Here is a 26,922-nt window from a genome sequence, read left to right on the forward strand (position 1 = left end):
GCGCTCAGGGAGGCGGCGGCCACTTCCTCGTCGGCTCGGCGCGCGCTCCGGACGGCTTCGGCGGCCGCGGGGCGGGGCGAGCACTCTGCCGAGCTGCTCTGCCTGCGTCCGCTCTTCTCGTAGCAAAGGGTGGGCGCAGGTCCTCGGAGGCGCAGGACTGCGCGTCAGGCAGAAAGAAACTTTGGGGCGCCTGGAGTGCCGGCTGACCGGGCGATCGGTTGGCTCTTCGTGCGCGGTCTTTAGGTTTAGCCGCTCAAAGAAGCGAGATGTCGAAGCCGCCTCCCAAACCAGTCAAACCAGGTAAGAGAGGCGCTCGCCGGTGCCTGGCTGCCTCGGTGCCCGGCGCTCCCTCTGCCGCTTGGCAGGGCTGACCACGCACCTACCCGGCCCCGAGCCTCGCTTTCGAGATCGGACCCACCAGGAGGGAAGCTCCTAGCTTTGTTGCGTTCACTACAGGGGAGGAGTCACTTGAAAGCAAGAAGATTTCGAGGATTTAAAAATTTGTATATATTTTAAAGGAGTTGCCCTCGGTTTTGCAACCTTATTTATCATTCGCTCCAACTTCCCAGAGTGTGTGATGGCAACATCCCATTGAAGCTTTCCGGCAAGACAGAGCCATCGATATGTCTGAAAAATAAGTATGTCTTGAAATGGTCTTTAGCCACTTCCTCTTTCTCAGTGTGTGTCACTGTCAAGTTAGAGTTCTTGACCGGCCTGAACGAACGGGAAGTGTGCTGTTTGCAGGGTGGGGTTGGGTGAGCGAGCCTCCTTCGTGACTTTTCAGAGGAGCAGTATTTGAAATTGACCTCGGGATCTTGGGAAGAGCATGTACAAAAAATCTGTACTCGTGCTTTGGAAAGGAAGAACCTACGCTGCTACAAGAGTAATTGGGCTGTTACTTTTCCGAAGTGTCACTGTACCGTGCAATGCTTGTCCTTTGCCTCTGCTCCCCCAATGATTTTGGCGTGCTAAACTGTAGACCGGTGAGAGCGCGAAGTTCCTCAAAGAAGTTTTCTTGGCTGACAGTCCTTGTTCATTTTTTTTTTTTTTAAACTCTGCCCTTCGAATATATTCTGTGATACGGAGAAACAAGCGCATTTAAAGGGACCCGTGCATTTCAGTTCATTACGGTAATAGGCATTCATTCACTCTGATGAATTCTCAGGTTTTTTCCCCCACTTGTAATCTTGTGTAACTTCGGTATTGGAAAGGCTGAAATTAACCTATTTATATCAAATTTGAAAGTGTCTTTCGTTGCAAGTGATAGAGTTTCAGCGACTATTTTTTTTCTCCGTTTTTCTGAACTTTAGTCAAGCACTGCAACTTTAATAATTTTCCAGTTTTCTTTCCTTATGTTCGTACAGTGGCAGGATCAAGTCCCAGTATTTGAAAATAATGCACATCCTCACGTATTTAAATTGTCTTTCACTGAGGACTTGGATTTTGTCCTGTTACTTGTGGAGAAGTTGCTGAGATTGGCTTTGCCCTGAGCAAAGATGAGGTGTGGCTAGAGTTGGGCTTTGCAGCTGTATTGATATGGAATCTGATGCGAAATTTGCATCTTAAGTGCATCTGTATGAGGTGGCAGCTTTCTAAACTCAGATGTAAATTAGGACCTCAAGTATCCAACAAAGCAGAGTTGTTTTTTGATAGCTGAATAAAGTACTTTATTTTAAAGAATGTCCTAAGGACCAATTCTTGGAGGATTTTCATCCCTTCCTACATATTGGAGTCTGTGCTGCATCTAGGGGGCCTTAGATTGAAATATGCTTGTGTTGTGTGAATGCATACTTGTGTATTGATGTATACCTGGGTGTGGTTTAGTATGCTACCCATTGGGGATGCACTCCAGAAACCATTTTTTTTTGTTGTTGTTGTTATCTGACATCATTACTTTCTTCTTTTCCTCAACAAATTAGAAGGTACATGGTCAACTTGACTTGTGTAGGGAGTACTTTGACTCTGCACTAATTTATAAATGAGATCCAAACATAAATAAAGTTAACATTGAAATTGGCTTGTTGGTTTAGTAGCTTTGGGGGGAGGTACTGGGGACTGAACTCAGAGGTACTTTATCCTGGGTCCTTTTTAGTTATTTTTATTTTGAGACAGGGTCTCCATAAGTTGTTGAGGCTGTCCTTGAACTTGTGATTCTCCTCCCTCAGCCTCCTGAGTATTTGGATTACAGGTGTAATAGTGCACCAATCATGAACAGTCATGTGCATTTTCGAGGTGGTGGGCAGAAAGTAGGAGAGGAAGAGGTTTCTAGTCTTCATTTAGACTCCGTTGTCATAGTGCACATGATAGTCACACCTTGGTTGGTAGAGCAAGAAGAATGGTGCTGCACTTTACTTTCTTGTCTTTGTAGGCAAGGTACATGGGTCAGAGTGTTCAAAGTAAGCTTGGAATTGGTGACGGTATGTTTAATTTTTGGTTTATTGTTGTTGTTTTTTTTTATACCCTGCCTCATCCCAGAAGGACTTCTAAAAACATACTGTATCTGAGAAATGGAAAAAAAAAGATAAAGGTTATGTAGAGGGAGGAAAGAATAATAAGAAGAAATGCAAAGTTAGCTTAAAGACAAGTGCATCCTAAGGACCTACAAATTTATGGAAGGAGGGCTATAGATTTGGTTCTCTGCTTCAAGCAGAGAGATAAAAGACCAATTACAAGATCCCTAGTGCTCATAAAATTAAAATGTGTTACCTCCTCTGAGAAATAGTTATTTTAATGGCACCAAGATCTGAAACAAAATTTCCCCATGGGTTCTCTTAAAGTGTTGGAGTTGACTGGACATTTTAATGAGAAATACAAGAGGGACGATCATAGTGATATTTCTTAAGGTTCTTTTAGAGCAAGATCCTGACAAAACAACATGGTTTAACCCAATAGACAATACTGAAAGAGGAGCTAGAGGAGGGGACAAGGAACTTATTGGAAGATTTGAATAGCAAGGTACATTCAGCTATAATGTGGGTTAGCACATCTTTCAGGATATCAGCATGTGCCCAGCAAGGGACTATTCACAGAAGGAGGCTTCCCAGGTGAGTCCTAAGTAGATGTGGATGGAAGATGCAACTTATGCACTATCCTGAGGATATATAAAGGTCAGCTTGTTTGCATTTTTGGCTAGATCCAGAATTTTTTGGCTAAATGTTTTTTTTAGTAAATGTAGCTTATATTTTAGGCTCTGTATTGGACATTGGGGTTCTAAGGAACAATAAGGTAAGGTCTCATCCGTGAGGGTTCTGAGTCAATTGAGGGTTGGACAACCCCCAGGCAGGTTGGTCAACCAATTTTATTAACACATGCAATTGTATTATTGGTAGTTGCTTGGTATGATTGTTCTTTTAATCTGATCAGTATTAGTCTGTGCACTTTGTATATGTATCTATATATATTATGCTAGATCACCCCATATTTATGATTGGATGACTGATCTCACCCATTTTGTTAAAAAATCTTGTAATTAGAAATAAAATGACGTATTTTCTATTATAGAAAATATGGCAAGTAAGGTATACATAAACAATAAGTAAACTTAATTAAAATAAAAAAATCATCCCTACATCTAGTGATAATCATTATTTATATTTGCTTGAATAGTCTCTTAAGTTTTCTTTTCTTCTTCAAATCCATTTCATTCAAAAAAGAAAACGAAAACAGTTATCTTCAGAATGGTGTTTTAGCTTCAGTTTTAAATGTCTTGCTGTAGTTGTTGTGTTTTCCGAGAATCTATTCAATATGTATTGCCTATATTCTGCTCTAAATAGTAGTTCTTTCACAGCTTGATGGTTGGTGCCTTGCTTACTCCTTGTTTTTCTGTAGGATCACTTTTGTTTATTCCAGGTTTGTCATTGAAACTCTCCCCTCTAATTTAGATGTGCTACTATGTAAATCTGCCTGCTGAGATGGGTCACAGTGTCATGGTATTCAGCTCATTCTTTACGGAACCCTTCTTTCCTTCTTCCAAATCAGTGCAACCACTTACTTTTACACACAGAGCATTTATGATGTTTTCAGCCACTCTTAGGACCCTTGAACTTCAGTTGGGGTGAACCTACCTGGCTGTCAGAGTGGAGAAGACAAGACCTTTGTTCCTACAAAGAACATATTGAAGACTTTATTCTGGGGCTTGATATAGAGATAGACAAAGGATATTGAACGGCAGTTGGACTTTCAAATCATCTTATTCTAGGTGGGTTTTATAACAATCCATTGTAGTTGGAAACCTGATGTCTGATCATGGCTATTTCTTTCAAATGGCTTATTGATTTTGTTTGTGAAAGTAAAGCAACATAAATATTTCATGTGTCTTGTGGAAATAAGTTCATGGAACTTAGAAGAAACAAATGTCAATATCGTGGGTTTTTCCATCGGAAAAACATCAAAGATAGTACAATATGTTACTTAAATAGCAGTTTTGAGAGAATCTGAACTTCTTGTAGTGTCCTTCCCCCAAATGAATAAATTAATAAAAGGGGAGAGAATAGGATTGACTTTGAAATATACACATGAATTATTCTTTTGTAAATGCCATGCTCCATTTATACCTGATGTCATAATAAATTCTAAGAAGAGCATCTAGAAAATTCCAGGATGATTATGACAAAGATAATAATAGTTGTCATTTACATGGTCCTGTTCCAGGCACTGCACCAAGCACTTAATAGTCTGTCTTCCTTAGTTATGCTGACTTTCCTCTGAAATGAGTCCTAATCTCCCAGTTTTATGAATAAAGCAATACTTAGTAAGGTTAAGTAAACCACTTACAGTCTTAAAGCTACTGTGATTAGTGTTACCCAGGAATAGAACATAAACTTTACTTGAGTCTATGCATTTTAGGTAGAAACACCTGTGGGTTGGATCCACTCACTGGAAACCAATTTTATTAACATATGCAGTTGTATTATTGGTAGTTGCTTTGTATGACTGTTCTTTTATCTGATCAGTATTAGTCTGTGCACTTTGTAAGACTAGACCAATCTTGCATTTCCTTATAACTGCACAGCCACTAAACGTTTATGAATAACAGATACATAAAAATGTTTTGATACACAATTAAAAGTCTGTTTGAAGCAGGGGAGAGACTGTTTTGGCTGGGCTCTTGTAGCTTTACTACAAAGTAGCAAAGACCTGAGGCTGTGTTGCTCTGCTCTGCACTCTTTTTCTGGAAATGGTGGTGGTTCCATTTCTCTTGTGGGCTTGACTATTGTGTGATCAGTGTGGTGAAATTTACCAATATTCCTCTTATACCTGATGCTGAATAAGTTACCCTCACTCAATTAATACACGGGGGAAGATGTCCAAAAAAAAAAAAAAAAAAGATGAGAGACAACTTTTAGTAGGCTAAAGTTAAGTGAACTATTAAGATATTCTATCAAGCAAATTAAAAGAGTTTGTAAAAAAATTTCGTACCAATAGGGCTTTCTGGTTCTGCTTGGTATCCCATTGTAATTTTTTTTTTTTTTTTTTTTTTTTTGACTGAAAGGAAAAAGAAGGTTTATTGCTTTGGTAGCAAAGGAGAAACATAGGGATTACTGTCCCAAAGGCTGTGATTCTGTTCATTAGCAGGAACAGGGGGCTTTTATAGAGGTAATTCAAAGGCTATATTCCGTGTGTTGGAGTTGCAATTCACCTGTTAATTTGGGAGATAGTCATTTCTAAGATCTTTTGGGACTATCCCCAAAGTCTGGATGACTTCATTCTTATGATGAGTGACCATTGTACTCCTTTAACCAGACCACTATTAATGTACATTTAGATTGTTTCCAATCTTTTGTTACTACAGTATTGCAAAACAAAGCTGTTTGCAAAATAAGGCTATTGTAACTCTGTAATAACAAAAAATAAATAAAGCCCGTGCAGTGGGATTTGTTGGGTCAGAGTGTATGTGCACTAGCATTTTCATAGACCTTTCTAAATTGTTCATATCAGTTTACCTTCCTTACAAAAACGAGCATGCTTTCAGCAGAAAAATCTTAACACATTTGATTGGAAGTGTGAATTATCCAAGTGTGAATCAGAGGACTGGGACGCATAGGGCAGGGAGCTTGGGGAGGATGAGAAGGTATCACAGAAGAAGGGTCATTGAAGCAGGTCTTGAATGCTGAGTAAGTTTGCTGGGCAGCAAAGGGGGAAGAGTCATTTGACTGAAGTAGAAATGAAATAAATATATTCTCTTATCCACATTTCACTGCAAAAGTGCTGAGCTTCTCTCTGAGAAGCCATGAAAACTCAGTGCACACACAGAACTGCAAACTGGAGAATTTATTTTTCTGAAATAAAGAGAAAGCCATTTATCTAATGTAACAGTTTGTGGGTCATAATCTTGCTCTGCACAGAAAGCAATAATTTAAATGTATACCTGCCAGTCTTTTTTGCAGATGCATCTGCATATCTGTTTGTCAATGGTAATATCTGTGGGTTAGTTTGCAGCCCCTGGTTAAGGAGAGTTAGCAGCTTCAAATCACTAAACAAATTACTGGTGCATCTGCTGCCACCACCTTTTTATTCTTGCTAGTCATGTCCCACTTTATGTTTGAACATCTATAGGACTTTTTGAAAATTATCAGGCAAATTTTTCATCTTACTCTTGGGGCAGGAGTTGAGGAAGAATATTTGTGTAGTTCAGTTGGCATGGGATTTTAAAACTTTAGCATCCCTTAGAATTTGAAAAGCGACTTTGGTTGTATAGTCTTGGGAGCTAAGAATGCACTTACCATGGATCTTTTTCTTCCTCATGCTTCTGATTTCTCGGGAGCTGGTGGGCAATTCAGATTCAGAATAAAGAACACCCTGCAACCAATACCATTCGTGTTCATGCTAGAAGGATTAGCTCAGGCCCTTTACAAGAGCTGAAGGCCCCATAAAAAAGGTCTTTCTGACAACCGGATATACTAGGGTTTTTGCCTGCTCCTGGAAAACTCATGGATTCCATTTCAGGATTCCCTTCTCCCCATGCAGGACTTAAATCAACTTACTCCTATAAGACAAGAAATCTCTTCAACCTGGAGGTTATTTTGGAGTGGCTGTGTGTCTCCTGGAATTCTCCTGACTAAAGCCATCATTGGAGGAAAATCCTTCCAAGTCCCAGCTTTCTGAGTGTGAAGTGAGGTGGTTGGCTGAGAGAAGCCCCTTATGTCTTTTAGCACAGTTGACAGGTATCTCTGACTCCATATTTGGATGATTCCAGAGTCTCAGCTTTCTTTGCTTGAAAACCAGACTCTTGTGACTGTCTTTGACATGTTACTGGCTGAGGTTATAGGATCTCTGGATTAGCATGTGCTTTTTGTTTTTGGGGGGCCTGTTGATGAGTCAGTATAGCTTTGGGAGGACATGAATAGAAGGTGTTCTCATATTTTTCAGGCAAGAATACTGGCTGTGAAACATTGCAACAGAAATCCAAAGTTAGTACACTGAATTGTGTGTGCCAGCCTTAAAATTGTTCAACCTTATTTTTCTGCTGGAGAATAAATCCTGTTCTACTCCTCTGCATTTTGGTTCTAAATCTACATCACCCAAGGCAGCACTCACTGGAACCTGGACCTACTTTAAGCTGGAATGTGAAGTAGGAGATGCTGTTTATGGTGACATCTCACTTCCTCTTTCTGGGAACCTTCCATTTGATAGGGCTTCTGGTTCTTGCCTAATGTCCTCTGACTCTTGTGGACCAATTGTGTGCTTAAATATTGCAACTCTAGGGTTCCTTTGGGGACCTTTAGGGTCCCTAGGACTTGCTACTGGCTTCTTAGAAGCTCTGTTTTTCACAACTGGCTTTTCCCTATTTTCTGATTCGTGCTTGGAATGGGGTCTCTGATGTTTTGTTTTGTTTTTTTGGCACTAGAGATTGAACCCACGAGTGCTTTACCACTGAGCCACATCCCCAGTCCTTTTGGTTTTTATTTTAAGGAAGGGTCTTGGTAAGTTGCTGAAGGTCTAGCTTTGAATTTGCGATCTTCTGTCTTGGCTTCCCAGGTTGCTGGGATTACAGGCATGCACCACCATGCTCGACATCTCTGATGCTTTGACACTTGTTCTGGCACTCCTTCTTGACTAGCATGTGGACACCTGCCTTTAATTTCATCTGCCTTTAATTCTTACCATTTGTCTCTATTTTATTTTTAGACACAAGTCCAGATTGTTTGGGCCTTTGGCTAACAATACCGGTGCCTTTCTGAAGTGTTGTCATCCTGTGGTTGCTCTGAGTCTCTGTCTACTCTTGAATAGTCTGTGTAAGGGCTGGCTTCTCTCTTTAGGTCAATATTTGGCAGACTTCAGTTGCATGCCCATTGGCTATTTGAGTTTTGATGATGGCACCCCAGGATACTAGGGCCACGTGCCCAGGGAGTTGCTTGCCCAGGATGGTCCCAGTGTTCTCACATCAACTGAAACTAGGTTTCCTCTCTCCTAAACTCTATAGCCTCTGAAAACAAATTTACTGTTTCTTATCTGATGACCAAATTCACCTTCAGTCTTAAACTAATCATTGATTTATTGTAGCTCCCTTCCCCTAATATATTAAATATAAGATAAGCTATGAACAAGATTCTGAAAAGGAATTCCCTGTTTAACTGAATGACTCTAAGGATAGGACTTTGGGCATAAAAACTATCTAATCAGGTGGATAGTATAGTCTCCAGCCATGCACTGGAACAGGAGAAGGCTGTTATAGTAATGGAAAATAAGCATTAGCTTTGGGATGAAGTTCTGATTACACAGTTTCAAATGACCTTGGTAGGTGACCTTGATATATCACGAGACTACTTGGGCCTCACTTTCTTCATTTTATTATGAATCTGAATGAAGTCTACTTCAAACAATTTCTCACATTCCTAAATAATTTCAACTTGCACTTCTTATAGATATCTGGGGCATTTTTAATTTTTCTCAGTTACTGCCAGTGTTTAATATCAGGTGAATACAAACATGAAGAAATAAAACACTCCAAGAGCTTTCCATCAGTCCAGATTTCTATGACAAGAAAACCGAGAGGAAAGGAGGGACGAGGGTTGGAGTGGGGGCATAATGTATTAATAATTAAGCCTGATCCAATTTCATTTATGCTCTGACTACATAAGGCAGTGTTTTTTATTTTTATAGCTGACTAGGAAAAGAGAACCTTGAAGTGTCCTTGCAGGAATATGTCGGGTACTATATGCGCAGATTCCAATGAGAGGATTGCAAAATGTGGTCATTTGTGAATGACCATTGAGTCAGTGAGGACTTTTATGTTTGGAAAGTATAAAGTTGATACTCAACAACATTAACTCTGTAGACCTGCAATCTAGGAATATGTTATCTACTAGTTTTTAGAAATTAATTCTTTATGCAAATTATCATTCAGAATCTTGCTTTCTTAAGAGCTGCATCTTGTATTTTTTCCTGTTTATTTTGGAAGTGACAGTTTCGGTCATGGATTCAAGGCCAGATCCTGTTTTTAGGAAATTCTCACATTTGATTCTAGGGAGGAGTGTTTTGGTACTTCTTTCTACAGGAGGAATGACAGGTCTTCCCTTAACAGAATGATTCTCTTTCCGCTTATTGCTGTGCCATTTATGTTGGTCCACACAAGAAACCAAAAACCTCTTTTACCCTCCAGCAAAACAACATTTACATGTTTCTAGGGATTCTGATATAATGGCAATTTCCCATTAGTATATTCCATTATACTAATGGGAATACATTTTATTGTTGTGGCTTAGAATTCAAATAAAATAATCTATTTGTAGTTAAAAATTATTGTAATGATCCTGAGTGTTAATTTTCCATTATCTTTAAAACCAGAGGTAAAGAACTGCAGTTTGTTAGGACAGATGACCAGAAGGTAGTTTACTTCTATATGTGGACAGTGAGTTTAGAAGGAGAGCACATTCCTATGCTTATTCTGAAAAGCTACAATTTAGATGACCACTGCATATTGATGGCAAGCCACTGCCCCAGAGAATGCTGACATTTCCCTCTTCTGTTCTGTGGATAGAGAGGTTATTTTCACTGTCACCCCATCCATGTCTTACACAGCAAATAGTACTGCAGAATCTGGGACTTGGGTGGGGACCGAGGCATTCCTAGAAATTTAAGGCCAAATTCCATTGTCTCCATTCACTGTTTCTTCCTACCCACATCCCCATGTTCCTAAAAAAACAAAATGAGCTTCTGAGCATCCATCAGTGAAAAAGAGTGTTAAAAAAAAACAACAACAAAAAAACCAGTCTGTGAGCAAAGTGCACCCTGGAGGATGGAGGTGGCCTTCGGCTTTGGAGTGGCTGAGAGGTAAGGCACTGAGAGTAGGTTTATGACTCTCAGGGTTGCTGCAACCCCTTACCCCAGGCCTTGAGAAAAAGGGGATTCTTACCTTAATGCTCCTGGAATTTACCCTGTTTTAATCACAACCCTACAAAACCAAGCTTTTCATTTGTCCTGCCTGGTCACTCTCTGGGAAATTTCTAAAAGACTCCATTTTTTGGGACACTTCTTTTTTTTCCCCCAAATCTGAGCTGGTTTGGGAAAATACCTTGATATTTTGGATTAAGATTTTACCCTGGTCTTTTGGGAAGTCATTTAGATTCTTTGGGTCTTTCCAGAAGCTCCTGAGTTCTGACTAGCCCCTCCTAGCCATAAATAATCTTGACTCTCAGATAAGCCAGCCCAGAGCAGGAACTCACCACCTGGGACTTTTGCTGCTTGGCTGCTGGGCTGAGCCTGCAGTCAGGTCTGGCCCTGGGATGGAGGCCCAGGCAAGCCTCACCACTGTTATGACAGGAAAGTGGCTGTTAGGAATGTGATGTAAACCTTCCAGGTAGTGCTGCTGTGATTTGAGAGGGCAGAGGATTAGGGAAAAAGTTTTCAGGGTAAAGGCTGTGATGTCAGTGAGAGGATGGTGTTGAGAGAAAGGAACACTTGGTAGTTTCTTAGAGAGGGCCCTGTCTTTGTATCCAGTTTCCTCTTTTTGGTTTTGTTGTCTTTTGAGATAGGGACTTTTGTAGTATTTTGACTGTGCTGCATAAAAATATTTGAATCCTTTTGTTTTCTGAACAGAGAGAAGTTCATTTCTCAAGGTATTATTGATTCTTTGCTTTTTCCTCTTGTGATTTTTACTATTTTGCACACATCCAGATTCTTGTATTAACTATCAGCTGCAGATTTGGCCTTTTGTGTCTATGGGGGCAGTTTTGAACACCTAGCTTCAGCTGAGTCCTGTCTCTAGTGATTCTTTTTCCTTTTTCTTACAGATTCTGTGTTTTCTTTTGTATATCAGGTTTTAAAGGGGTTCTGCTGTGAATAGTGAGCACATTTTTAACATCCTAGTGTCTTATTAGAATGTGTCTTTATAGAGGGCTAAGACTAAGTTCATTTAAAATATATTTTGAGGACATTTCATTATTGCTAATAGTACCAGAAATGTATCTCTGAGAATTTTTTATTTAGTTTACAAACACTGGTTATACACATTTATGTAGTAAATGTTCTGGCCTGGTGTATTTTCAAATGGTGAATGGTGACCCAGTTGTAGAGCATTTAGTCAATCTAATTAATTAGTCATCACTAGCATCCAGTAAGAAAAAAGGGGGATGGGGTAGAGAGGTGACAGAGGAGGAGGGGAGCAAAAATATCAGAATGAATCACTCAAAGTAAGGGTAAATATTTTTTTGTAAAACCTTTTAAAATTTTATGAGAGAGAGAGAGAGAGAGAGAGAGAGAGAGACACTGTGTGTGTATATGTGTGTGTGTGTGTGTGTGTGTGTGTGTGTGTGTGTGTGTGGTGTATTTCCTGGGTCCTGATGTGAACTAATATTTCTTGTGGGTCTCAAACAAGTTTGAGAAAGTAGACATATAGGTTTAGCATGCAGTCTTTTTAGTTACTGTTCTTCTAAGAAAGAAAAAAATGATTATATATATCTTCATCTCTAATTATGTGCTATACTCAGAATTGATATGCTATACTCATCCAGTGGAAATAATATTGAAAAAGAGGTAAAAGATAAAGTTCAAGTTAAAAAAAAAAAGGTTTGAGGCATATGCTCACGCCTCCAGCCTAATCACCATTTTCAATCACAGGCTTCAGGCAAGTTCATCTACTAGCTGTTCTTGGACTTCCTGACTTCCACCCCCTCTGTGACTTCCGTATTATCATTGTGGGGCAGCTCTGTCCTGCCTCTCTTTGCATGGGTACCTACTGTTCTCTTTCCAAAATTTAGACAGGTGTCAACTGCTGTCATAGCTTATAGTAGCCATAATTCACTAGGGAGTTGTATGCATTCTCAGGTTTGTGCTTCTTCTTTGCATTGAAGTTGCTTATCTTGTTACCATTTTTTATTTTTCATGGCAAAGTGGAGAAAAGGAGAACAAAAGAGGCCTTCTATTAATATATAATACTCTGCTGATAAATAAAATACAGATAATTTCTGAGTTGTCCTTTACTAGGACAATAAGAGAAACACATTTTCTTTGTTGTGCATGGAATTCCTATTCATTGTAGACAATTTAGAAATAAAAAAAAAAAGAAATGTGACTTATAGTTCTACCACCCAGAGATAACTGTTAATATTTTGTTGTTTTCTTGCAGTTTTTCTAATATGCATATTTTAGTTCTATGTGGCTGATTTTATACATATTACAACCAGATTTTTTTACAGAGTTGCAAAACATCAGAATATTCCCCAAAAGCTATTTTTTAAAGAATGCGATAAACCTTTTAAAAAATTTTTTACCAAGACAACATGTATTCCAGCATATGTATACATTTATACATTCATACATTTCTGGGTTTTTTTCTGTGAATAATTTTGTATTCATGATCATAGATTTAAAAATAACCAATTTAAACTCCTATTTCATTCTTCAATAGCCATTAAAAGAAAGAATGTTGAAACTGTGCTCTGTTTGCTTAATAAAACATTAAGATATCTCTGTCAGGGGCTGGAGTCATCTAAGGCACTCGGTTTGATTCTCAGCACCACATATAAATAAATAATGGTCCATCAACAACTAAAAAAAATATATTAAAAAAAGATATCTCTGCCAGGATATTATAAGTGATAAGTTCCTTAATATACAGGACTAGAGTTACAATAATAGTGTTTGCCAGTGAGGATGAAGACACAAGAAGTAAGCCCCAAATAATAAAAAATGCATAGTAATGATGTACGTGGTGGCACGTGTCTGTAATCCCAGTAACTCAGGAGGCTGAGGCAGAAGGATGTAAGTTTGAGGGCAGCCCTGGTAACTTAAGGAGACCCTGTCTAAAAATAAAGAAGGGCTAGGATGTAGCTGAGTGGTAAAATACCCCTGAGTTCCAATCACCAAAGGAAAAATAGGCATAGTAATTAACAATGGCTAACATTGTTAATTAAACATCCCAAAATGCACCTGATATTTTACATATAGTAATGTGTTTAATCTAGCATGAAAACCTCAGCTCTCTGGATGTTCAGAGTGTTCAGAGCACAGGGTCTAGAGCCAGGAGCCATGGCCCGAGTGGGTTCACTTCAAGTCTCCTGAGTCTATCACCTCAGGTTCAGCCTCTTCACTGCCACTTCCTGGTCGTGTGGACCTGGACTAATGACCTCTCACTCTCTCTAGCCTCAGTTTCCTCAGCTGTAAAATAGGGCTCATAAAGGATCTCCATCAAAGGATTGGTTTTGAGGAGTAAATATATTGCTGCAAGTTAATGCTTTGCCTGGCGTCTTGGCACATAGAGTTGTTCTCCCATCCACTCAGTTCCCGTAGGAGGAGTCCAAGGCCCAGCTGGTCTCTGGGGTCAGCAGGAGGCACACTTGGTGCCAAGGTTCCCCCATGTTGTGCAGTAATGCTCCCTTTGTCTGACTTGTAACTTACAGGAAAGCGGGACCATCGGATAGGGTTTCACAATTTTTCTTTCTTTCTTTCTTTCTTTCTTTCTTTTTTTTTTTTTTTGTAAAAGGGCAGATAGTAAATATTTTAGGCTTTTTGGACCACACAAAGTCTCTGTTGCAACTATGACTCTGCCATTGTATAATGTGGAACAGCCGCAAACAATATCCAAATGAACTGCTGTGCTCCAAACTTTATTTCATGGACTCTGGAGTTTGAATTTGAATTTGAATTTTATAAAATATTATTTTTTACCTTCCCCTGTACTATTTAAAAATGTAAAACTCTTCTTCTCATGGGTCACACAAAACCAGGTATTATTGTTATGGGTCAGCCCTTGTACTTATTTTGCTTTTTGCAGAAGATGGGATGACCAATGTAGACTTCTTCTTACTATTATTACTTAATTTCCAGGACTGTAATTGTGTTCTCCTATCTTCCATGAGGTCTCCTTAAACGGTCTTGGAAGCCTTTCATCCTGGGATAAATAGTCTTTAGTGGCTGTAATGTTTAGTCAGTCAAAACACGATTGACAAAGAGTTTGTCATTTGGAATTTTGAACCCTGCTCTTTTGGGACTTGTATTTCATATGGAAGAGAAGAAATAAAAATAACCAGCAGGTATGGTCTCTCAAAATGTAAAAACAACCAAGTTTGCTGAAAGGCACTAAAAAAGCATAAGCAAATGAAAAAAAAATGGATTAGAAAGGCTCACTGTTAATAAACAGAACCCTCTTGTCAGAAAACACACTGGCTACTGTTTTTAAGGAGTCTGTCATTCCTGCAGCTGAAATCAAGACACGTTTTAAATTCTTTAGTCCCCCCACCCCTTTTCCTTTTTGGATTGGATAGGGAGGTAGCAAAGAGGAGTAGTGCTAGAATAAGGAGGGATAATAATGTCATGTTCATTGTCTTTTCTATTAGATATGCAAGTATAATGAATGAAGCTAATTTATCCAAGAATATGAATATGTGGGAAGAAACTTATTTATTACATCTGCAACTTTTGGACATTACTGTGCTCCAAATCACATTGTGATTTTCTTTCCAAGGATTATAGTCTCTCTTTTTATTTTCAAGAGCAGTGGGCTTTTGTGGAATGACACACAGAAATCTGAGCCAAGAAGCTAACCACCTCATTTATTGGCGTTGGAATCCACAAAGCCCAGGGGAGGCCTATGTTGGTCCAACAGAGCACAGCTGTTTCCTTTCACCCTAGGAATCTAAAGGATGGCCTTGACTCTTGGATACCATCACATGAACTCCTTCTGTTTTGTTTTTGAGCAGAAAACATCCTGTTTCATCATGCATGTTTAATAGAATAAATATGCTCAGTGGAAATCATATTAATACTTTCACTTACTCTGAGAACATTCTAAGGTGTTGACACCTTTTGTATAATACCATAGGGTATAAATAAAAAGTAATACATCCTTCATTCTCTTAGACAAATGTGAGAAAAATATACGTATATAGTCCATTCACTTTTTTTTAAAATGATTCTCCTTTGATCAAATAATTCTCTTCCTTTTCTTCTTTCTTGAGAGCTCTAAGCTTGTTTGTACCCAGCTGCTTTGGGGGAAGATGGGAGAATATTGGCTTTTATATACCAGCTGTATTCTAAAATTCATAAAATAGAGGGAGATTACGTATTCTTCATAGAGCCGTGTAGCAGATTTCTAATTTGGTCACACAATCTGGAATAGTAGTTACAAAACATTTTTGACCTTGATCTCTAGTAAGATAATATATTTTACTTAATAACCTCATATATAAATGTACACACATGTATAAGTTCATCTTAGCCTCACATTTCTTTTAGAATTTGTTGTTGAGCTTTGGCTGGTTGTCCAAAGGGGGTATTGTCTACTTCAGACAAGATTGGGTGTGTTCAGAGTAGTATGACCACAAACAGGATTCTCTACTTCAGTGTCATGCTTGACACATTAAGATTTCTGCTCAAGCAGGGATTGTAGATTACAGAGCGAACACTCATGCCTGATCACAGTTGTACCACCAGTAATGCAAACAAGGCAGGGCATTTTTATTTATTGTTATCTTTATATTAATTTGGAAAAACATGTAAATATTCTAAATGTAACTTATCCAAAGGTGGACTTTATATATTCTGATTTGATATTTTGTGCTGTATTTATTGAAATCCTTTTAGTCAATTGAAAGCATAAATGTATATATAGTATTGGAAGAATACCCATTGTATGGATGATAATTGTAAGGCTGTAATTTTGTGTGTGTGTGTGTGATGCTGGGGATTAGAACCCAGGGCCTTGTGCATGCAAGGCAAGCACTCTACCAAATGAGCTATATCCCCAGCCCAAGGCTGTGAATTTTAAGCCCCAAATCATTAAAGAGTAAAAATTGTAGGTATAGACTGAGATTTAATGTTGAGATAGTGTGATTGCTAGTAATCTTTGGGAAACCGTGGAATTCCTCATGGGATTCTTCATGGGATTGTCTTCCTTGAAGTGGCATCACCAGGAGAGAAGCAGGAGGTATTCTTTGACCTCAGTGCATTTCTGTTACAGGGAAAGGAAGGTTTACTAACTTGCTGGCAGCGTTGCCTCAGGCAATAGCTGTGCTGCAGAGTGGTTGCAGAGATGTCCTGCTTTTCCACCTCTTTATTTAGATAGAGCATGTGCTACTTTTGCAAAAGTCCCATGGGGCTGCCTTTGATAGTGCCAAGGAATTTTGATACTTGCACTTTTATATTAAACTTTCAAAGTGGGTCTATAGGAATTTCTTTCTTTCTTTTCTTTTTTTTTTTTTTTGTCTCTTTTGTGGTGCTGAACAGAACCCAAGACCTCATTATTTTTAGGCCAGTGCTCTACCACTAAGCTATATTCCCAGCCTGGAATTTCTAGTAAGATTATAATCATCGTTAAATCTTTAGATAAGAGTTTCAGATTTATTCTTGTATTGAGTAGTTTATTCTGTGAAGACAACATTTAGTTTTTCTAAATATTAATTGTTAATATTTGCCCATTTTATAGTATGCCAACATAATTTTTGATGAATATTTCTAAATATCTATTTTGTCCATTTCCAACATTTCAAATAATCATAATTATTTCTACTAAGTATACTAGGTTCTGCTCCTATTTAATTTTTTTTTAAAGCCACTAAATTAGTTTCATAGTCTATGGATCGTGGGTCATTATCTGCATTTTTTAAATGTTGAGACTCACTGTGAGAAAAGTGAGACAGTGGGGAGGGGTTATTATTTTTTTAAATGTTTATTTTTTAGTTTTAGGTATACACAATATCTTTATTTTATTTTTATATGGTGCTGAGGATCGAACCCAGTGCCTCACGCATGCCAGGCCAGCGCGCTACCACTTGAACCACATGCGAGCCCCCACGAGGGTTTATTTTTGTATGCAGTATTTTAGTCCTGCAACAGATGCTGGGGAGGGTTTTCTAGTTATGTTCTTTTCCCCAAAATGCAACTTAAATTTCAAAGATATGTTAAGATTTGTGAAAAAATAGCCAGTCACATGCCAGCCACAGCACCTTAGTGAGGCCCTAAGGAACTTAGTGAGACCCTGTCTCAAAAAAAAAAAAAAAAAAAACAACCAGAAAGTGCTGGGGATGTGGCTCCGTGGTTAAGTGCCCCTGGGTTCAATCCCTGGTACTAAAAAAAAGAAAAAAAAAAAGCCATAAATTAACATCATTGCTAAAAAATTTTCTGTAGGGGCTGTGCTAGTTTGTACTCCCACTATAAGTCTGAGAATTCTAGTTTTTCTCATCTTTATTAACACTATATGTAGAGAGATTTTATGGCTAGGTATATACAGTGTGTGCATATGTGTGTGTGTATGTGTATGTATATGTGTGTGTGTATGTGTATGTATATGTGTGTGTGTGTGTATGTATATATATATATATATATATATATATATATATATATATATGAAATAAACAGTCAACAGATTGAGTATTACTTAGCCAAAATGCTTGGGACCAAAAGTGTTTCAGATTTCAGAGCTTTTTAGATTTTGAAATATTTCTATGGACTCTCTGGTTGAATATCCCTAATCTGAAAGTTCAAAATCCTAGATGCTTCCAAATCCAAATTTTTAAATTTAGACTTTATTTTTTAGGGCAGTTTTAAGTTCACAGAAAAATCGAGTGGAAGTCATAGAGATTTTCCATATATCTTGCTGCCCTACACATGCATAGTCTCCCTAGTAATCAATTTCCCCCACTAGAGTGGTACATTGGTTACAATCAATAGACCTACCTTGACAAATCATTATTACCCTATTGTCTCCCTGATAATCAATTTCCCCCACTAGAGTGGTACATTGATTACAATCAATAGATCTACATTGACAGATCATTATTACCCTAAGTTTGTAGTTCACCTTAGGATTTCACTTAGGACCTTCTGTGGGGTTTAGATGAATACATGACATGTATCCACCATTGTAGTGTCATACAGAGTAGCTTCACTGCTCTAAAATCCTCTGTGCCTCACTTGTTCAAACTTTTCTCCCCACTAATCCCTGGCAACCACTGATCTTTTTACTGTCTCCAGAGTTTTGCCTTTCCAAGATGTACATAGTTGGAATTATACAGTGGGCTTTACAGATTGATTTCTTTCACTTAGTAATTTGTATGGAAGTCTGCGCCATCTGTCATAGCTACTCAACTCATTTAGTTTTAGTGCTAATAATATTCTGTCATCTGCCCAGTTTATTTTTCCCATTGTCCAGTGTCTTTCATTTTAGCCACACAGTAGGTCCATAATGGTTATCATCACTAATTTAAATGAAGCCCCTCTAAAATGTCCCATGCTTCCTGGCATTCTTAAAGATCAGAGAAATCATCAGTCTGATACAGGTAACTACACTGTGACATTTCAAATGGTTATTCCTCTTGCTCTCTATAAAATGCCAGTCTCTGCCTGGGAGCAGTCCCTTTTTAACATTGCCCTGGTGTCTCTCTCTCAAAGCTTTTTCTCTACTCCTTCACCAACAGAGAATAAAATAAATTAGAAATTTTGTGTTCAAATTTATGAGCCCCAAGTCATCTGAGCATTGTTCCAGGGCCTCTAGGTACTCTCATACATTACCTCAAAGCAGAAGTTTCTCTTACTCTTTGCCTATAAAAGACCCCCCGCCCTCCACTTTCTCCCTTCTTCTATTCCCTTGAACATGAATTCATTTATTTGAGTTGGAAGCCAACCTTGCTCCAGAGGAAAAATGTAGCATTTGGCTGATGATCAGTGGATTCACCCCTTCTCTATAGGGGCTGGGTGGGGTTGCAGAGAAAAGGGAAGGGCGAGGCTGGCAAAAAGTGGAGCCAGCAGATGCCTGCTCCTGCTGCTGCTGCTGTGGCTGCTGACGTGGGAATTTGCTTATCTTGTTTATGTCCTTCTGGAGACCAGCCTTGCTCAACTCCTTCATACTGTTCTATTCCCTGTGCTGCTGGTTCATGCAGGACTCTCCCAAAGCATCAGACAAAAGGCTGGGCCTCTTCAGTCAGGTGATTTTTAGGTCATTTCCAGTCTTCTCAGCTCCACTTTCTTCCAGGCTTGTGTGAGAAAACAACGAAGCTGAGAGTCATAGGAAGGCATCTAATGTAGCCTATTTGCTTATATAAGAACACAACTATTTTACGTTTGTGAATCTGCCTTCTGTAAAAAAAAATTGGAATTCATCAGTGCCTACTCTTTATGATCTGTTATGATGGGCACTGTTATTTATACACACACACACACACACACACACATTATTTTTTCTGGTACCAGAGATTGAACCCAGGGGGCACTTAACTACTGAGCCATATCCCCATCCATTTTTATTTTATTTTGAGACAGGGTCATGCTAAGTTGCCTGTGGCCTTGCTGTTTCTGGGGTTCTCTTTGAACTTGTGATCCCCCTGCCTGAACCTCCCAAACCACTGGGATTATAGGCATACTGTCATATTTTGTCTACAAGGAAGGTAAAATACAAACAGAGCACCCTGATTTCTTCCCCTCATCACTCTCTATGAACCTGCAAACCTAGAGAATGTTGCTCAAAGTTTAATCAAATGCGATAAAAATGGTCAGTTAAAGTATTAAACTGATTAATTATTAACTAATCATATTAAGTATTATTAATTATTGTTCTCATGAGAGAACCTCTAGCTGTGTTAAGCTGTAAGTATGGAAATCACCTGTTTTTCTTTTTTTATGTATATCTTTCATATCCTGCAGCTGTTTCTATTGCATTCTTCCATTTCTAGTAGACTCAATTTTGAGAATGGAATAAATTAAGGAACTTTTATAATATATGGATTAAAAGGGATCTATAAGAGTCTAATGTTACACAAATAGAATGTTCCTTTATATAATAGCCCAACGAATTAATTTATATTTAGTATGAAGCAAAGTTTAAATTAATCTCCTACTTCATTCAGTGTGAACAATTTGAGTAAGATTATCACAAGATGTACAATTATAAAAATCAGTAGCTTATTCACATGTCATGTATTTATTTTCAGGTTCCTTAATTTTTATTGAATTTTATCTAAAGCCCATTAGTTTGACCTTGGGTCTTTTTTTTAAACCAAAATCAGTACCCCCTTCTCATTGCTGTCCACCCCAAGGAAAAAGAACATCCTAGCATTATTGATTTTGGTCACTAGTGGACTACTTCCTGTGTGACTTTTCTGTGGAAAGTTCGAAGTGATCCAGATAACTATTCTCTCCTCTCAGACAATCAATTCAGCAGATAGCATTTCTCCTGGCAGCTTCCCCTTCTGGGTGATGTTTCCTTTCTCTCAAAAGGGTGTGGGTGTGGGGAGAAACAAAACAAAACAGACTTCACACAGAAAAAAGTTCAGTTTTGATTTTGCCTATGAAGAATAGGAGAGATACAGCACTAGAATTCAGATCACAGAAAGTGTTTTCTGGTAGATACTCCAAATTACAGGGGATAGGAGATGCTCTTCTATATGAAGATGTTTAGAGGAAAGAGAATGGTGTTTCTGCCTGCCCCAAATGAAAGTATTGTTACTTTTTTCATGGATTAAAAGTCACACACATACCGTGCAATGAGTGTAAATAATAATGTACAGAGGGATGTGATGGCCCCACAAATGATGCTGTCATTCAAGATTTGTGTGGTTAACATAAACAGGATAGTACTGGGCATGCTGCTCTCTATAACCTATCTTTCACTGAATAGTTTGCAGACTCTTCTATGTTGATATCTGATCTCTGTAGCATTCTTTTCTTTTCTTTTTTTTTTGATAAGTAAAAATTGTATATATTTATGGTGTACAACATGATGCTTTGATACATGTTTACTTTGTGGTCTGGCTAACTCAAGCTAATTAACAAATGCATTACCTCACATACTTTTCATGTATTTGTGATGAGAACACTGAAAATCTATTCTTAGCAGTTTTCTTTTTAATCTTAATTTGTTTTTTATTGGTGCATTATAATTATGCATTATAGGGGTATTCCTTATGCTGTATTCATGCATGTACTTAATGTAAATTGCTCAATCTCCTTTCCCAGTTCCTTTCTTTTTTCTTTGTCCTCCCTCCCCCTGATCCATTTGCTCTACTCTGCTAATCTCCCTTCTATTATTATTATTACTATTATTATTATTTTTTTTCAACTAGAGCATTATTATTATATAATGAAGGGGATTCATTGTGGTATGTTTGAACATGAACAAAGCATAAGACAAATGTCTATAATGAGAACTTTTCTTCTTTCTCTCCTTATTAAGAGAGAGTGTATGACAATAACCACCAAAGAATTTTAATTTTCATTTTTTTGGCCTGGTTTAATTCCTCCACAGAAGAAAATTCTTCTTTAGAGTTGAGTATGCATCATTCATTCATTCATTCATTCAGCAAACATTTATTGAGCACCTCTTAGATTACAGATCATGAAGAAATACAGACACAGCTTTGCTAGCTCAGAACTAGGTTCCCTTTCACAAACACAGCAGGTTCTTCATTGTTTTCCACAATTAGACCGGATCTGTCTTTACTTTCCTTTTAGTAATTTTCAAGTATATAGTCTGCAGTTAATTGCAGTCACTATGATGTACAGTAGATCTCTTGGCTTATTCTTCCTGTCTAACTGAAGTTTTGTGTACTTTGACCATCTCCCAATTTCCCTCAACCCCCCACCTCTGCTAACTACCATTTTACTTTCTGTTTCTGTAAATTCAATTTTTTTTTTTGGATTCCACATATGCTACAGTTTGGTTCTGGTATGTTCCACAAAGGCCTGTGTGTTAAAGGCTTAGTCCCCAGGGTGGTGCTGTTGGGAGATGGTGGAACCTCTGGAGGTAAGGCATTGTGTGAGGTCCTTAGGTCATTGGGGCATGCCCTGAAGGGGATTGTGGGACCTGGTTCCCTCCTTCCTCTTTTGATTCTTGGCCATAGGTGAGCAGGATCTCCTTCTTTATGAAGGCTGGATAGCATTCTATTGTGCATATATACCACAGTTTCTTTATCCATTCAGCCATTGATAGACACTTAAGTTGATGCCATGTCTTGGCTTTTATGAATAATATGCAGCATTCTTTTTTAGTGACATTATTGTATGGCTGAACCACAGTTGATTTACATAGTTCCCTCTTTTTAAAAAAATATGTTTTGGTTGTCGATGGAGCTTTATTTTATTTTATTTTGTTTATTTATTTGTTTATACTTGGTGCTGGAACCCAGTGCCTCACACGTGCTAGGCAAGCACTCTACACTGAGCTACAATCCCAGCTCATAATTCCCTCTTAATAGACATTTAAGTCATGTTCCAAACCTGCATTCTTTCATATACTAGCCACTAGCCATGTGTGGCAATTTAACTTAATTAAAATTAAATAATAGTAAACGTCAGTTCCTTGATCACATGGACCACATAACATGTGCTCTGTATGGGTAACTCGCAAAGATGTTGAACTTTTCTGTCATTATATTAAGTTATACTGGACAGTGTTGTTCTAAACTACTGTTTTTCAGACTTTTGTGAGTGAATATTTCCATTTGTTTTATTATTCATCTATTCTTCATTTATTTAGCAAATAATTACTAAATCCCTCCTATGCTCTAGACTCTGTGCTAGGTACTTGCATATCTCATTCATAAAGTGACATAAATTCCTGGCTTCATAATGATTAGATTCTTTTTTTTTTTTTTTTTTTTTGGTACTGGGAATTGAACCCAGGGTTACTTAACCACTGAACCACATCCCACTCCTTTTTATTATTTTTATTTTTTGTTTTAAGACAGAGTCTGGCTTTGTTGCTTAAGGCTTCACTTAGTTGTTGAGCCTGGCCTTGAACTTGCAGTCCTCCTACCTCTGCCTCTCAATGCTTTGGGATTATAGGTGCCCATCATTACGCCTGGCCGTAATGCTTAAATCCTATTAAACTAAAGTTTCTTGAATACTTACTCCTAGTAAATATGCATGTATTTATAAGTTGTATATGCATTATATTATGCTTCTATATTATAAAGTATGTTCAAGTAGGAAAAAGAGTAAGATAAAAATGTGAATAATTTGTGAAGTAGGCTTCCTGAATCCTACCTCAGAGTCCACTGTTCTGAATGATGTCCTGTTTTAGATATCATCTTTAAGGGTCTTCCAGCCAGTGCTCCAAGTGAATAGATTTCTATTTCTATATATTTTCTAAATCTACTTATTTCATGACCCCCCCCCCACTCCCGTTTTATTGTCTGTAGATCCTATACTGTTTGACTTTGTACTCATGTATTCATTTAGCAAATTTGTTTATACTGTGTGCCTGGTAGATGCTATGAAATTGAATGCTTTTTTTTTTTTAAAGGGTTAAAAGGGTTAAAAAAGTCTTTAAAAAATATATATATATATATGTTTAATTGTCAATGGATTTTTATTTTATTTATTTATATGTGGTGCTGAGAATCGAACCCAGTGCTACACACATGCGAGGCAAGTGCTCTACCATTGAGCCACAACCCCAGCCCTTGAAGGATGTTTTAGTTGAACTTTGTATTAATGTGACCAAAGTACTCAACAAGAATAACTTAAAGGAGGAAAAATTTTATTTGGAGCACACAGTTTTAGAAGTCTCCGTCTGTAGACATCTGACTCCATTACTCTGGGCCATAGGTGAGACAGAATATCATGCAGAAGGGCTCAGTGGAGGAAAACTGCTCACATGGTGGATGCAGAGAGCAGAGAGAGAAAGAGAGGGAGGAGCCATAGGAAAGATCTACATTTCCAGGGCGCACTCTCAGAGACCCATCTCCAGGCACAACCCACCTGCCTACAGTTAACACCCAGTTAGTCCACTTAAACCAGGATGGGCTGATTAGGTTACAGCTCTCACAATGCAATCATTTCATCTCTGAATATTCCTGCATTAACAGGAGCTTTTGGGTGACACCTCATGTTCAAACTTTAACAAATGATTTGGGGTTCTTGTCTTCAGATGAAGTGGACTAGCAAATAAAGACTTTGGATACAGAGTGTTATGGAAATGTTGCACATGGACATATAAAGAGGCATTGTTTGGCAGGATGGAGGACAACACTCAAGTAGTCCTCTTTGCTTGGTTATTGTACCTTCTCTGTTTGGGGACTTGATGCAATTACAGTTTTCTTCAACAAGTTCTTTTGTTTTCTCCATGGTCTTGTCTTTTCTTTTGAAAAATATAAAATTCTAACTGGCTGATTTAAGAATATTGAGCCAGATATTGTGTACTAGCAGAGAAATGAAAAGTTGTGCTGCAGTTGTGTATAATGAATCAAAATGCATTCTGCTGTCATATATACCTAATTAAAATAAAAAAAAATATTGAGCCAGTGTAGATGTTCCCACTAAATGTTTTTTTATATTAAGATGTTCACTCACTTTTCTTTCTAAACTTAGATCTTAGGGTTGGGAGGACTGACTCTGTAGAGGCCAGAAACTAAGCACCAGCAATCATGTAGCTCCAGCTGGTAGGAAGAAGCAAAGCCATCCCCCAGAGGTGGGCGTTTATTCTTGTATTCATTTAACAAATATTTAAAAAATCCTTTCTATGTGGAAAAGCTACTTAATTAGAAATAACTTTCCTCTCATTTACTTTTTTTCTTTTTTAAAAATTTGTTTTAATTAGTTATATATGACAGTAGAATGCACTAATATACTTTGATGTATCATACATAGATGGGATATAATTTCTCATTTTTCTGAGTATACATATTGTAGAATCACATTGGTCATACAGTCACATACATACATACAGTAATAATGTCTGTTTTATTCTACTGTCTTTCTTATCCCCACATCCACTGCCTTCCCCTCCTTTCACTTCCCTCTCTCTGATCTAAGGTAACATTATTTATTTACTTATTTATTTTGCGTTACAATTCTTAATACACATAAATACCATGCTTTTTGTATTTCTGTTTGTATATAAAGTATGTCGACATCCAGTTCAAGTCTTCATACATGTACTTTGTATAATAATGACCATCACATTTCACCATCCTTGTTACTCCCCTACCCGCTTCCTTTCCCTCCCACCCCTCTTCCCTATCTTGAATTCATCTATTCCTCCCATGCTCTTCCTCTCTACCCCACTATGAGTCAACCTCCCTATCAGAGAAAACATTCGGTATTTGTTTTTTGGGGATTGGCTGACTTCACTTAGCATTATCTTCTCCAAAGCCATCCATTTACCTGCAAATACCATGGTTTTCTTCTTTTTTAATGCTGAGTAAAATTCCATTGTGTATATATGCCACATTTTTTTTTATCCATTCATCCACTGAAGGACATCTAGGTTGGCTCCACAGTTTAGCTATTGTGAATTGTGCTGCTATAACATTGATGTAGCTGTGTCCCTGTAGTATGCTGTTTTTTTTTTTGTTGTTGTTGTTGTTTTGAGAGAGAGAGAGAGAGAATTTTAGTATTTATTTTTTAGTTTTCGGCGGACACAACATCTTTGTTTGTATGTGGTGCTGAGTATCGAACCCAGGCCACATGCATGCCAGGCGAGCGCGCTACTGCTTGAGCCACATCCCCAGCCCATAGTATGCTGATTTTAAGTCCTTTGGGTATAGTCCGAGAAGAGGAGTAGCTGGGTCAAATGGTGGTTCCATACCCAGTTTTTAGCTGGGTCAAATGGTGGTTCCATACCCAGTTTTCCAAGCAATCTCCATACTGCTTTCCAAATTGGCTGCACCAGTTTGCAGTCCCACCAGCAATGTATGAGTGTGCCTTTTCCCCCCACATCCTCACCAACACTTACAGTTGTTTGTCTTCATAATAGCTGCCATTCTGACTGGAGTGGGATGATATCTTAGAGTAGTTTTGATTGGCATTTCTCTGATTGCTAGAGATGATGAACATTTTTTCATATATTTGTTGATTGATTGTATATCCTCTTCTGAGAAGTATCTGTTCAGGTCCTTGGCCCATTTGTTGATTGGGTTATTTGTTTTTTTAGTGTTTAGCTTTTTGAGTTCTTTATATACCCTAGAGATTAGTTTCTGAAGAACATAATAGATTCTGCTACTTACAGAAAATTTAGAAATGAAAGAACTGATCACATGTTATCTTTTTTTTTTCTTTTAGGGCAAGTTAAAGTCTTCAGAGCTCTGTATACATTTGAACCCAGAACTGTAAGTATTCAGTTTCTAACCTTAAAGTTGATATAAAAACCTAAGTTGAAATCTTAGAGTAGTTTTGATTTGCACTTGTCTATGCTAGTGATGATGGACTTTTGTTCATGTATTTGTTGATTGATTGTATGTCATCTTCTGAGAAGGACTTAAAAACAGCATACTACAGGGACACAGCCACATCAATGTTTATAGCAGCACAATTCACAATAGCTGAACTTTGAAGCCAACTTAGATGCCCTTCAATAGATGAATGGATAAAAACAATGTGGCATATATACACAATGGAATATTACTCAGCAATAAGAGAGAATAATATCATGGCATTTGCAGGTAAATGGATGGAATTGGAGAAGATAATGCTAAGTGAAGTTAGCCAATCCCAAAAAACCAAGTGCCGAATGTTTTCTCTGATATAAGGAGGCTGATTCATAGTGTGGAAGGG

The 26,922-nt window shown here is 38.0% G+C and overlaps 1 protein-coding gene across 1 annotated transcript in view; it reads left to right on the top strand.

Moving 5' to 3' along the window:
• Positions 1 to 69: 69 nt before the first annotated feature.
• The window catches only part of OSTF1 (osteoclast stimulating factor 1), a 54,065-nt gene continuing 27,212 nt past the window's right edge, over positions 70 to 26,922 (top strand). Inside the window, exons 1-2 of the mRNA XM_081278788.1 lie at positions 70 to 300; positions 26,431 to 26,477. Of these exons, the coding sequence (XP_081134914.1) occupies positions 267 to 300; positions 26,431 to 26,477 (81 nt within the window). The 5' untranslated portion in view covers positions 70 to 266. The remainder of the gene's footprint in view (positions 301 to 26,430; positions 26,478 to 26,922) is intronic.

Source organism: Spermophilus citellus (genome assembly GCF_964194105.1).
Source record: "Spermophilus citellus genome assembly, chromosome: 2".
Taxonomy (NCBI): Eukaryota; Metazoa; Chordata; class Mammalia; order Rodentia; family Sciuridae; genus Spermophilus; species Spermophilus citellus.